Consider the following 13,101-nt stretch of genomic DNA (forward strand, 5'->3'; position numbering starts at 1 on the left):
TAACACAAACGGCTGTTGTCCCAAAATTGCCGGTATAGCAATAGAAAATCAACAATCCCAATCAACTACTATACCTACATACATATGTACATATATGTAGGTATGTAGATATGTATGGCTATTTGCCTACAAATTTGTATCCAAGCGGCCACGACTGCCATCATCACCACCACTACCACAAAAAATTCCAGACAGGAAGGGAAATCAAGAAAACTGCTTCTATCATGTGTTCCTTACAGCATCGACAGTGCGGACACTGTCGGTCACGGCCGTACTTGGAAACACAAGAGGCAAAGGCAAAGCAAATGTAGCACAAAACCTGAAATGGTATGTGCTCACTAAGCCATACGAATCGCCACCACAAAAGATTCGGTATAACTTTGGCAAGTAGATATGCGCACATGTGCGAATGTTTGAATACGCCATATGTAGTAGACAAGTAGGTATGTACATAAGTATATGTATATATACAGCCATATAAACATATGAAAGTATATGTATCTAGGTATCCAAAATCGACCAAGCAACATTAGTGAAACAACTTATAAAGTGCATATAGCTATTTATGCATGTACTAAAAAGTAATGGACAATGAAACAAAATTTCTTGTTCTCAAATCAGCAGCTCCAGTATTTTAATTTACAATTAAAAAACAATCACAGTGATATTTGAAATTTTATATTGAAGGTTGGTGCTTCTGAGTTGGGTTTCTTTGCTCTTCTCTGTACTATTCTTTCGTAGGTATTCTCCGAACTGCTCTATACTCCGCTCCTTCAACAGGGCCTGATACCCGGCTTCGTTCAGCATTAAAAAACAAAAGTGCATCGAGTCAACATTATCGTATCAGCCCAGTTTAATCGTTCGCCAGATCACTTTAAATGTTCATGATGTGTATGTGGTTGGACTGTGTGTGTATGCATGTATATGAAGCAGCAGTAAATCTCAATTTCGGTCGACAACAAACAATTTATACTTCCCAGGATCGCAGAGACGCAGTGCAGCTCCAAAATTTGTCTGCGTCCCTTATTAGGGTGGGCCGCAACTGTGCCCAATTGGAATTAGAAAATTTTTTATTGAAAAAATTAGGGTTCATAAGGAAGGAGAGTGTGAGTTAAGCTTTGTTTTTATAATTTTTTTCTTTTATTTTTTTTTAAGTTGGTTGCAATTGTAGTGTATGTGTAGTATACGAAGTCGTGCCGCTTCTCTTAATTACGGCCTCCTTTCTCGTCACATTCGCGTCTCAGATGACCACTCTTGCCGCAGCCATAGCATGTCTTCGCCGTATCCGGGCAATTCTTGGAAATGTGACCTGTGCGGTTGCACTTGTAACACGAAATGTTGCTTACATTTCTATCATTAAGAGCCTCCGGGCAATTACGCGCCCAGTGACCGAGCTTGTTGCACTTGTAACAAGTGGGATTATCAGCCTGTGTGCATTCCTTCGAGATGTGACCAATTCCGTTGCAACGATAACAGCGTTCTGCTTCCTCAGGACAGGTACGCGCAAAGTGCCCAACTTGATTGCACTTGTAGCACTTTTCCCGAGCACCACCGCGTCTCATATCGCGCCCTCCTCCTCCAACCATGCCGCCACCGGCATTGCAGTCGCGGGCAAAGTGGCCTGGACGGTTGCACTTGTAACACGTGGGAGCTGACATATTTCTTCGGTACTAATCTGCTATCGCGGGTTCCTTACCAACTAAAAGTCTTTGCCACAGTCCAAACGTTAAAACAACTAAATGCAGCGCGCTCCTCTCGGTGAAAATTGCTTTCACCACTCCACGCACTGAACACAAATCGAAATGGCTGCCGACGTCGACGTTCGTCCAACAGCGCCTCCGACTAACGTTTGCAAAAACGCCCCAAACTCGAAAACCAGGGTTGCCTGTGGCTTTAATTTTATATAAGTGCTGCCAATCCTTTGAATAACATATTCGCTAGTGAATGGAAATAGAAATTCCATTCCATTGTTGCATAAATCAATTTCCCTTTAATGGGATAATTATTGTCAAGCTATATTAGGCCGGACATGAGTACACTGATCTTCCGTTTAGTACACATTAGGCAGCGTGGCAGATACTTCATTTTATCCTCGCAAGATGGCGCTGAGGAGTCCAGCCATAGCCCTCTGCGAAAGGGGTTACTTTAATGCAAGGGATACACATCGAAAATGCACCGGACAGTACCCACCACCTGAGGCCAGTGCTGCCAAATCATGAACTTTAATTTATACAACAATGCCCAATAGTGTTGCCACCAAAATTGAACTTAATTTCGTGGCACTATGTACCCAACCGACGTTAGCACCTCATTAGTAAAAATATTGTTACGATTATCCTTGAATACTTGACGGATTTACCAAAAAGCCCTACGTTCATATCGCCCTATCATATTGATTTGCCGCAGTATTCGCCATACTGTCCTCCACCTAAGTCTGCTGTTCCGAATGCTGCAAGCCTTTCCAAGTGGACCACCTTCATCTTGGTTCTCGGTCTCCCAACGGTCTGGGTTCGATAGACTGCGACATTCAGAAGTTTAACAATCTTACGTCGTTGTTTGGAGGTGAAGCCTTTCTTTCGCTCCGGCTTGTACATCAACACAAAATCCCCTTCCTGTAAATCCTCTCGGCTCAATGCGTTACTGAACATTACTTCCGGCTTATGTCCGGGAGTGCACCATCTCACATGGCCGTGCTTCTGCCGGCCACTGGTGGTGACCAGACCATGTCTCTTCTCATGGGCACTATTTTCGCCGGATTTACGCCGCATCCTCTGGCCATGACTACGAGGCTTCGATACTCGAGCTGCACTGCCTTTTTTTTTTTTAGATTGGCGCTTACACATATGCTAGTGTTTGGCCGAGCTTCTCCTCCGACTTGTGGCGTGCGCCTTGGTGTTGTCACACAAAGCGGAGGGACCTACAGTTTTACGCCGACTCCGAACGGCGATTGTATATTTATGAGAAGCTGTTTTTCATGGCAGAAATACACTCGGAGGTTTGCCATTGCCTGCTGAGGGACGACCGCTGCTAAGAAAAAACCTTTTTCTATATTTTTTGCGATGTTGCTTTGACCAGGGCTTGAACCCGGGTGCTGATGAGTGAAAGCGCGCACTGCTTACCACTACACCACAGCGGCCGACATCCTCGCTTCCTATACTCTACTCGTAAACTCTTGAGTTAACTATACAAAAAATTTCGTTGAACTCTCCTTAAACACCACTCTTAGGCACATTACGCGCCTAATCAAAGTAGAGTAATCGTTTCATCATACCGAAACGAATGCATGACGACTCGACTTAAACTAATAAGGAAACTGTTTGTGGGTTTTTATTCTTCAATTTCACAAAATAAACCTTTTTAAATACAAAATATATTGTTTTGTTGGGAATTTGCTGCGAATAAACAACCAATTTATCAGCTGTTCATGAAACTTGCAAATTATTACTGGAAAAGCGTTCACGTACTTTATTGCAAATTTTTTCTATGAAAGCGAATTCTTAGAAATAAAGTTACTGGAGAGTTGCTGGCAGCGTTGCCATTTTAGCCGTTTTCCGGCTAGTCTTAGCCGGTTTTGATAGCAACTAGCCGGAGAAAATTCGATCTAGCCGGCAGCCGATTTGTTAGCCGGTTTGTAAAAAAAAGTTAGCCGTTTTTAGCCGATTTTACTATTTGCCTAATTTTCAGGTGCAAAAAGTAAACAAGTTGTTCGAAAGCAATAATGCAGACCCAATGAAGATTTTGAATGAACTCAATGTTTTACTTTCGCATCTATGCTCCCTAGTGGTTATTAGCGCGGACACATTTGATCCTATATGCTCCCCGTTGGAACCATACCTTGCTCCATTTCCTCAGTTTTATCTCAGTTTTGAAGAGTATTTAAAAACAAAAGTAAGCACAAACGCTTTTGACCACGAAGCCGAGAAAATGGTCGCTATTTTATTATCACTTTAATAAAGGAATTACGCCAACGCCTCCCTACAAATATTGCCACACTAAAAAAAATTGATTTTTTTCGGTTGGGAATGCATTAAGAGTAATTAAACCAAAAGTATTTGTTCAACTACAGCAACAAAAACACAAATATAATGCCGACGAAATAACATCCATAGAGATGCAGTGGCAACGGTTAACGTTACATACCTGGAGTAATTTAGACTCAACTGTAAAATTTTGGGCCGAAGTTTATCAATTTCGAAATGCCCTAGGAGAAAACCCTTTTGCTGACCTTTGCAACCTAGTTTTTAGTTTTCTTGTTTTGCCTATAAGTAATGCAGAAGTAGAGCGAATATTTAGTTCAATGAATATAATAAAAACTAAGCAAAGAAATCCAATGTGCGTTAAAACGTTAAACGCTATTTTATATATAAGATACGGTTTAAAACGTGAAGAAAAATGCTGCCATAATTTTACTGTAGATGACGATCTCTTAAAATTAATGAATTCAGGTGATATATACAATAGTGATTCATTTGATGATGAGGAATATACACTCGATATAAATGAATGGTGTTAACTAGTCTTTCGTTTCTTGCGATTTATTTAAATGAAGCATGTGAATTTTCACTAAAACATTTTAGCCGTTTTTTGCCAGTCTATGTGAAATTTCACTAAAACATTTTAGCCGTTTTTAGCCGCTTTTTTTTGCCAATCTAGCCGGTCGGCCCAAAAAGTTCTGGCAACACTGGTTGCTGGCAAGTTACTGGATAATTTGTAAAAAAACACAACTAATGCAAACCTTTTTTTACCGAATTTGGTTTGTGTCTTTGATAATCGAAACCTGCAACCAACTTGCCGACAGTGTTCCCGCACTGCAGGATTTAAGGCCCGTCCACATAGAACTTTGGCGTTGCGTTGGCGTTGGCGTCGCTTCAACAGCTGACTATGAATACATGAATTCAAATGCAGCCGTCCACATAGCCAAAATTCGACAACGCTCACGCCAACACAAAGCAAAAAGATGGCCAACTCTCAACTTTTCGAGTGCGTCGCTCGTCAGCTGTTGCAAAAAATAAAATTATGTGAAATATTTTCCTTTGGGCAAGAAATATCGTTTTTAATGCAATTATTGATATGAAATATTAATTTATCTGTCGTTAGTATGCTAATTTAGTAGCCCAGCCATTCGCTGCCAAGCGTTCATTGTAGCAAGCATACTTTTAACGTGCGTTCTGTCAAACCAACGCCAACGCCAAAGTCAACGCGAAAGTTTTATGTGGACCGGCCTTTAATCAGAAATAGTCCGAGGTCGTTCCGGTCACATAAGTCTATAATATCAACAATATTGCTATGCAAAAACCCACTTAACTTCTTTTATCGGCTTTGATTTTTATTTGCACCAAACTCAGTTTAAACGTCCGATCGGGCTGGTTTGAACTAAGATTAGCCAATCAGATGTCAGCCAGCTGTTCAATTTAAACTCAGTTTACTTAATTTAAGTTGAAACTGACCCTGAAAAACTGGCCCTTAGTTTCTTAAACATTCCAATGTGAACACTTGACAGTTCATAAACTCAAAACGTTAAACTCGAGCTTATGTGTTTTTTTACAAATTATCCAGTAACTTGCCAGCAACTCTCCAGTAACTTAATTTCCAAGAATTCGCTCTCATAGAAAAAATTTACAAAAAAGTACGTGAACGCTTTTCCAGTAATAATTTGCAAGTTTCATGAACAGCTGATTAATTGGTTGTTTATTCGCCGCATATTCCTAATAAAACAATATATTTTATATTTAAATACGTTTATTTTGTGAATTTCCGCAATAAAAAGCCGCAAACAGTTTCCTTATTAGTTTAAATTTCATCCAGCAAAATGCAATCAGCTGTTTTTCGTACTGGCAAATTCTTACAAGTAAAAATTTATCCAGTAAAAACTTGCAACTTCAGCTGTCATTTTTCGCTCTCTCAATTTCCCCTACTTTGCAAGTTTTTGCGTACGAAAACGCCAAAACATGAAAATTCGTTAAAACTTTTACTGGATTTTACTGGAAATGAGTAAAAAAAACGCAACTAATGAGAACATAATTTTACGCTTTAATTTTTTTTGTTGGCCTTAACACCCTCTGATGTTTCGTTTTCTAAAAAGGAATCATTGTATTCGGAACTTTTAGTCGCCCTATACTTAGCAATCATCTGATATCGAATTGGCAATTTCAGGAAATCAAGGAATTAGTTGACAATAAACACGTTCATGTAAATAATAAAAATGCTGCACCGCTACCGGTGTTAACAAGTGATTGACCACAAATAGTAGATAAGAAATGAGCTCGTTGACATGCCTAAATCCCATCGCGATTGCATTCAATTTGCTATTGCTTGTGATAGTGCCCTTATCAGGTAGGTTTCTATTCAGTTGTCAGGCTTCGATCGAAATGCCATAAATGACACTCATTTGATTACTATTCCTTTAGGAGTACATCATCCACCTATTCACGACATAATTACAACGCAAGATATAATAGCTGGAGATGTTTTCTTCGAGATAACAGATCCTGCCGTACTGGAGTATACGTATCGCCTGCGACCGGCAAAAGATTTCGGCGTATCATTTGTGTCACGTCGATTCGTGGGAATTGGACTAGTGCTAACAGTTCCTTCGGATGCATGCTCAAAAATACAAAATCAACGCGAACTTCGCGGGAACGTAGCGTTAATTGAGCGAGGGTGCGTATGTTAGCTATAGTATAGGTTCAGCTTTCATTAAAAATTTATGAGTGTTACGTGGCCTAATGGCTTATGCGCTTGTCACACAAACGAGTGAATGAATCGTGTTTATAGTTGACCACATATGTGTTTAATGTATCAATTAAACTTGCAACCTCTAAAATTAATTTTTGTGTGTTTTATCAAAACCATTTTTACTAATATCTAAAAATTTTAATTTTTTCGCTTTCGTTCGGATATACATTTAATTAGTTCTTTTTGTTGCAGCGAATGCTCATTTCTCACCAAGACGATTAATGCTGAGCTTGCTGGCGCTAAAGCTGTTATTATCACTGAATTCAACAATGAATCAGCTGAGTTTGATTATTATATCGAAATGATACATGACAACACCAGCAGAGATGCTCACATACCAGCTGGATTTTTGCTGGGCAAAAATGGTATTGTGATACGGTCGACGCTGCTGCGGTTACGTCGGCCACAAGCTACCATAAATTTGCCTGTCAATTTAACATTTGTGCCACCCGCTCAAATCAATCATCCACCATGGCTAGGTTGGTAAAGCTACAAAGTGAAAGAAAACAAACTCTAACGTACACCAAAAATAATAACCAAATAGCATTCTTGAAACCCATCAGCCACAGAGGCTGCGGAAAGTAAAAAAAAGTGCATAATAAATTTTAATTTTTATAGAACAATGTCTAGGACAAAATTATTTTTCGAAAGAAAGGCTAACAGCACATTGAATGTTATTATTAACAAGTGGTATAATACACGCAGTTGCAGCACTGCTAAACGGTCAACAAAGGAAATCGTTTGTTTATTAAAAAGTCTAAGTCATAACATGGAGCTGCTATGTACTAAATCTTTAAACAATTGAAGCAATAAATTATTTTCTTAAAATATTGTAATGAGTAACTAAATATTAGAACAGGGCTTAATGATATTAAATTAAAATAGCCACGCTTTAAATAAGTAATATTTTTTAGTAAATCTCTAGCCACGTAGTTTATATTTTGTGTTAGCTGGGCAACTATAGTTTTTTTTTTAACTAAAATTGTACAGATTGTATAAATAAAATAAATAGAAATTCTAAAGTTTATTTATGGATTCAATCGAACGAGTTGTGTAAGAATTGGGAGCTGAAATAGATGTTTGAATAATGAGGACGTCCCCATACAGATTATACCAAATAACAGTATAAAAAATTAGTTATGCCTAAGCAGCCTATGTTCCACGAAACCTATTTTTTTAACTTTTGTGGCTTAACAACAAAAGCCGGTGATAATAATTGGTTTCCATGGCAGAAACACAATCGGAGTTTTGTCATTGCATGCCGAATAGCGACCGCTATTCGAATTTTAATTTTATTTTTTTTATGTTAGTCGGAAACTGGGCTTGAACCCAGGCCTTGCGGATTGGTTGTTGGGCTTGTTGTTGTAGCGGCTACAATAGGTTTGTTCCGCGCGGGCCCGCGGGATCCCGCGGGTGCCCAAAAGAGCCCCGAAAGCGTTCCTCACGCTAGAAAAATGGGTAGTAGAGAGCGAATACCTTCCACTTTTTTAGATCATAAATGTCTTCTAGAAATGAATTTGAAATACGAGTTGTTTGCTTACATTCGAAAGAAAAAAAATGGAAAATAGAACTAAACTTTCAGAAATATAGGTATTTGCCTATTTTATTAGCTATATAAGATAAATCGTCGCTGGAATAATGAAATAGTGTAACATGAAAAGTATAGTTTTGAGAAAAACGAATTGGAAGTTTTTATAAACCATTACAAACCATACAAATACAATTTCGTTTTTCGGGAATAAATTAGTGAGCCAAAGAGATATTTAAGAAAACTAAAGATTTTTCTAATAGATTTAAGGATTGTCTATCCAATGGTGCAATTATCGAATAATAGTGTATGTGGCATTTACACTGTTTCTTTATTCGAGCGACGAAAAACACATAAAATCATTGTTTAGAGCTGATTTGTTGATTCCGGGCACGAAATGTGGTTTTTGCGTTCCTCACGCTCTGGGCACTTTTGGCATGTGAGAGAATAACTTATTTTTAAGCTCTAATTACCGAAACAGACCGGAAAGCGTTGGTACAAAGCTAATGGTAGCGCGCAGTGCTTACCACAACACCACAGCGGCTGCCATGGATGCTTTGTGATAACGACAGTATAGTCTACGTAACCGTAACGACCCAGATTTACATCTGGCCAAGAACTGTAACTCCAACATAACTCCCCAAAAATTCTTTGAGGTATTTGTATGCTGTTACAACAACAACAACAAACTAAATTTTTAGTTAAACACCGAAAAATACTAAATGCAAACACTCAAATCTCTATACATACGTAACCGGAACGACCCACATTTAGGGCCGGTGGTTCAATGTCTGATTAACACTAATCGGAGGTAGAAGCTCCGGTTAAATACAACGACTGCTTTATCGATCACATGTTATATGCATGATGACGAAAACGTCAATAATGATGTTTAACGGGCAAGTAGTGATAACCAAACATTGAACAACCGGCCCTTAGTATATCTCGCTAAGGATTGGGCCGATCTCTTGCAGCACTCACCGAAAAAAACCTTTTGGCAATTTGTATGTTACAACTAAATAAAGATGTCCATATAAACGTAGTACGTACCTTGGATGGTGAGCTAATGCTTTACCAAGTTGCTTGAATTTGGATCAACGAATATACAGGAAGAGGTAATACTCGCTTTTCAAAAATTTCACACTTCCGTACCGGAACTCATAAAAATTTGATAACATCGTGTTTCCAGTGCCGCTACAGCAATAAAAACAACATATTGGCCTTCAGCCGTTGCAAATTTCACGAAGCTTAGCGCTTTGCCCGTATTGAATAAAAAAATATCGCACTAGATATACACAATTCACTTCACAATCACTTTCTTCCATGCATACTTTTATTTGAAATACACTTAAGCGTTTCAAATCACTAAATAATGTGCATTTGACAAATTTTATGCGACGAGTCACAAAGGAGACGATTCGCGCGAAATAACGGAACATGAACTGACAGCAATTAGAGTTGCCAGTTATATGGTAAAAGAAATTTCAAACATAGGCTGGTACAGGGTGCAAACGATGATTTTCCGTATTCAGTCTGATTTTTTTTTTGAACCCAAACAACCCCTGCAAAAATCGTTGGACCATGTAGTCTATTTGTGGTATATTGGAGTACTTACAAAAGTGCTCCTCTGTCATGCTGTAGCGGACCAACTCGTGTCTCTGCGCCAGCTTATTGTTTGTTACCCGAACACTGCTCGTGTTTTAACGAAATGTGATTGAAGTTAAGCATTTGAAGTACATTGCATGTCTGGCTGTAGCTGAACGTGTAGAGACGCTAGCTGTTAGTTCTTAGCTCCCAGCATGTTCGGGTTCGAATGTCGTCAGAGGCAACATTTAATTTTTAATTTTTGTCTTTGGCTTTTATTAATTTCAAAAAAAGCATATGCGAAGTGAAGAACAAAAACGCGTACAAACGAAAAAATATAACGACAATGTCATTGGAGTATGTTGGGAGTAGTTTTGTGCTACTCTGATGTAATGCAGAGATGGAGTATATGGTCCTGCCCTAGGACATCGCAATGTTAATTGGACCATATTTTTTATATGAATTGTGGTTAATTTTGGAGTACTCCTTGGTCCTTCGGGAGTACTCCTTACATGCATGCATGGAGTAGTCGCGATTTTTGCAGGGAAATGCCGGAACTGTAAAATGTAAAAAATTAATTATAAATGTTTGGCTTACTTAGGGTTTATACCGGACAATATTAGTTGCGTTTGTTTACTCATTTCCAGTAAAGTCCAGTAAAAGTTTTTACGAATTTTCATGTTTTGGGGTTTTCGTACGCAAAAACTTGCAAAGTAGAGGAAATTGAGAGAGCGAAAAATTAAAATTGAAGTTGCAAGTTTTTACTGGATAAATTTTTACTTGTAAGAATTTACCAGTACGAAAAACAGCTGATCGCATGTTGCTGGATGAAATTTATACTAATAAGGAAACTGTGGGTTTTTATTGCGGAAATTCACAAAATAAACATATTTAAATATAAAATATGTCGTTTTATTAGGAATATGCTCCGAATAAACAACCAATTTATCAGCTGTTCATGAAACCTGCAAATTATTACTGGAATAGCGCGTACTTTTTTGTAAATTTTTTCTATGAGAGCGATCTTTTAGAAATAAAGTTACTGGAGAGTTGCTGGCAAGTAACTGGATAATTTGTAAACAAACACAACTATTGTCAAGACAATTATGTCAAAATGATGTGTTTGTTGTAATATGAATTCGCCGTGTTCATAACAAATACATCATTTGACATAATTGTCTTGACAATATTGTCTGGTGTAAACCCTTAGTTAGAAACAAACTTTAAAAATGGACGAACAATAAAGAAATAAAGAACAATCGACGTACTATCGACTGCAATAATAATCATCCCATAATCAGTTGCGGGTGCTAAATACAGGAATTAGGTAAAGTGAAAATTTAAAAATTAGTTATAAATCTTTGGCTAACAAACAAACGTTAAAAATGGACGCACCTTAAAGAATAATCGACGAACTAATTAATATTACTAAATACAAAATATTAATATTTATACTAATGGGGTGCTAACGTTGGTTGGGTTCAAAAAAAAAGTTCAAACTGAATACGGAAAACTATGAATCATCGTGTGCACCCTGCGTAGATACCAGCCTATGCTGGAAATTTCTTTTACCATACAACTGGCAACTCTAATTGCTGTCAGTTCAAGTTCCGTTATTTCGCGCGGATTGTCTCCTTTGTAGATTCGTCGCATAAAATTTATCAAATGTATATTATTTAGTGATTTAAAACGCTTAAAAGTATATTTAAGTTGAAATGAAAGTGATTGTTAAGTGAAATGGTATATCTAGTGCGATATTAAATACGGGCAAAATGCTAAGCTTCGCGAAATTTGGAACGGCTGAAGGCCAATGTGTTGTTTTTATTGCTGTAGCGGCACTGGAAACACGATGATATCAAATTTGTATGAGTTCCGGTACGGAAGTGTGAGACTTTTGAAAAGCGAGTATTACTTCTTCTGTTATATCCGTTGATCCAAATTCAAGCAAATGGGTGAAGCAAGGTACGTACTAGGTTTATAAGGACATTTATTTAGTTGTAACGTACAAATTCCCGGGTTGGCTTTCAATTACATCGGTTTTTGGGTGTTTTCACAAAACTATCACGGATTTTGTCATGAAACTTGGCGGTGATGTTAAGTATCGTATATATTTACATTATTTATCACTCTTTTCACTTTATTAGTACGAATTTTTAATTAATTTGGTGTTAAATTCTTTACAGTTTCACTAGCAAATTTTTATATAAAAAGTGCAATTAACACTTAATAATAATAATAATAATAGTAATATATTGGCACTTACACATATGTTAGTGTTTGGCCGAGCCTCTCCGATTTGTGGCGTGTGCCTTGATGTTGTCACACAAAGGGGAGTGACTTACAGTTTTACCCCGACTCCGAACGGCGATGTTGCTTTGACCAGGGCTTGAACCCACGCATTTTGTCATTTTTAACTTCCAAACCATGAAATTCAATTTTGTGATTTGCGTAAATTCCAACGAACTATTTTTGATCAGCCGTTTTCCTGTTGGCAAAAATTTTCCAGCAGAAACTAGCAGCTTCCCCTCAAATGAAATGTCACTTTGCTCTCTCAATTTCCCCTACTTTGCAAGTTGTTTGCGTACGCAAACTCAAAAACCTAAAAGTTTCAGTTAACATTGAACAATTAACAGGTACACGAACGCAACTATTATTGCCATCCAACAAGAATAATAGAGCATTAGCTGACTATGCAGGTTGCCTGAGAAATTAATTGAACGAGTTGATGTTTCCCAACGTGTTTCAAATCGCGCAGGGGACACTGTCTTTGACACATTCTTCAGATGACGTTGGGCGCATTTTTTCATTTGAAAATTGAATTTAAACCAAAAACAGGAATAAGTTGGCTATACTTTAGCAATAAAATATACTGTAGCTTTGTATTTTTGTAATGCAGGGTTAATGATTGAACGACGATTTTTGTTCATACGATTTTGTTTTTTTAACCATGCAAGTTTTATAGTCCATTCAACGCAATGGTGAAATGAAGGTGTTGCAATTTTTTTCCACATACTAAACATTTTTGAACATGCAGTTACAATATGTCTAAAGAAAATGCAAAAACAAATAAAAAATGCTAAAAATCAACGCGAATTCCTAACCACTTTGTTATACTACAATTGAATGGACTATAAACTGCATATCCGAAAGTTTTCTAAAAATTCTGACAACAAAGTTTTAAATTTTAATTAGGGCTGTGCGATTAATTGATTACTCAAAATTTTAATTAATCATAAAGTAAATAACTCAATTAT

The 13,101-nt window shown here is 37.6% G+C and overlaps 2 protein-coding genes across 2 annotated transcripts; one reads left to right on the plus strand and one right to left on the minus strand.

The window, feature by feature from the left end:
* Window positions 1-602: 602 nt before the first annotated feature.
* Window positions 603-1,858, minus strand: LOC118744722 (CCHC-type zinc finger protein CG3800). Its single transcript, XM_036477954.1, has one exon. The coding sequence runs from the start codon at window positions 1,656-1,658 to the stop codon at window positions 1,206-1,208; it is 453 nt and encodes a 150-aa protein (XP_036333847.1). The 5' UTR covers window positions 1,659-1,858; the 3' UTR covers window positions 603-1,205.
* Window positions 1,859-6,106: 4,248 nt separating this feature from the next.
* LOC118745175 (PRADC1-like protein) lies at window positions 6,107-7,565 on the plus strand. The gene is made up of 3 exons (XM_036478698.1): window positions 6,107-6,333; window positions 6,408-6,660; window positions 6,928-7,565. Exons 1-3 carry the CDS (start codon window positions 6,258-6,260, stop codon window positions 7,220-7,222), a joined length of 624 nt encoding a protein of 207 aa, XP_036334591.1. The 5' UTR covers window positions 6,107-6,257; the 3' UTR covers window positions 7,223-7,565.
* The last annotated feature ends 5,536 nt before the right edge of the window (window positions 7,566-13,101 follow it).

This window comes from Rhagoletis pomonella, unplaced genomic scaffold (genome assembly GCF_013731165.1).
Source record: "Rhagoletis pomonella isolate Grant_MI unplaced genomic scaffold, Rhpom_1.0 Rhpom_scaffold_00008, whole genome shotgun sequence".
NCBI classification, from domain to species: domain Eukaryota; kingdom Metazoa; phylum Arthropoda; class Insecta; order Diptera; family Tephritidae; genus Rhagoletis; species Rhagoletis pomonella.

Coding starts and splice junctions, on each gene's coding strand:
- LOC118744722 (XM_036477954.1), bottom strand. CDS start 1,658: ATGTCAGCTCCCACGTGTTACAAGTGCAACCGTCCAGGCCACTTTGCC.
- LOC118745175 (XM_036478698.1), top strand. CDS start 6,258: ATGAGCTCGTTGACATGCCTAAATCCCATCGCGATTGCATTCAATTTG. Junction 6,334..6,407: donor TGTGATAGTGCCCTTATCAG/GTAGGTTTCTAT, acceptor CTATTCCTTTAG/GAGTACATCATCCACCTATT. Junction 6,661..6,927: donor GTAGCGTTAATTGAGCGAGG/GTGCGTATGTTA, acceptor TTTTTGTTGCAG/CGAATGCTCATTTCTCACCA.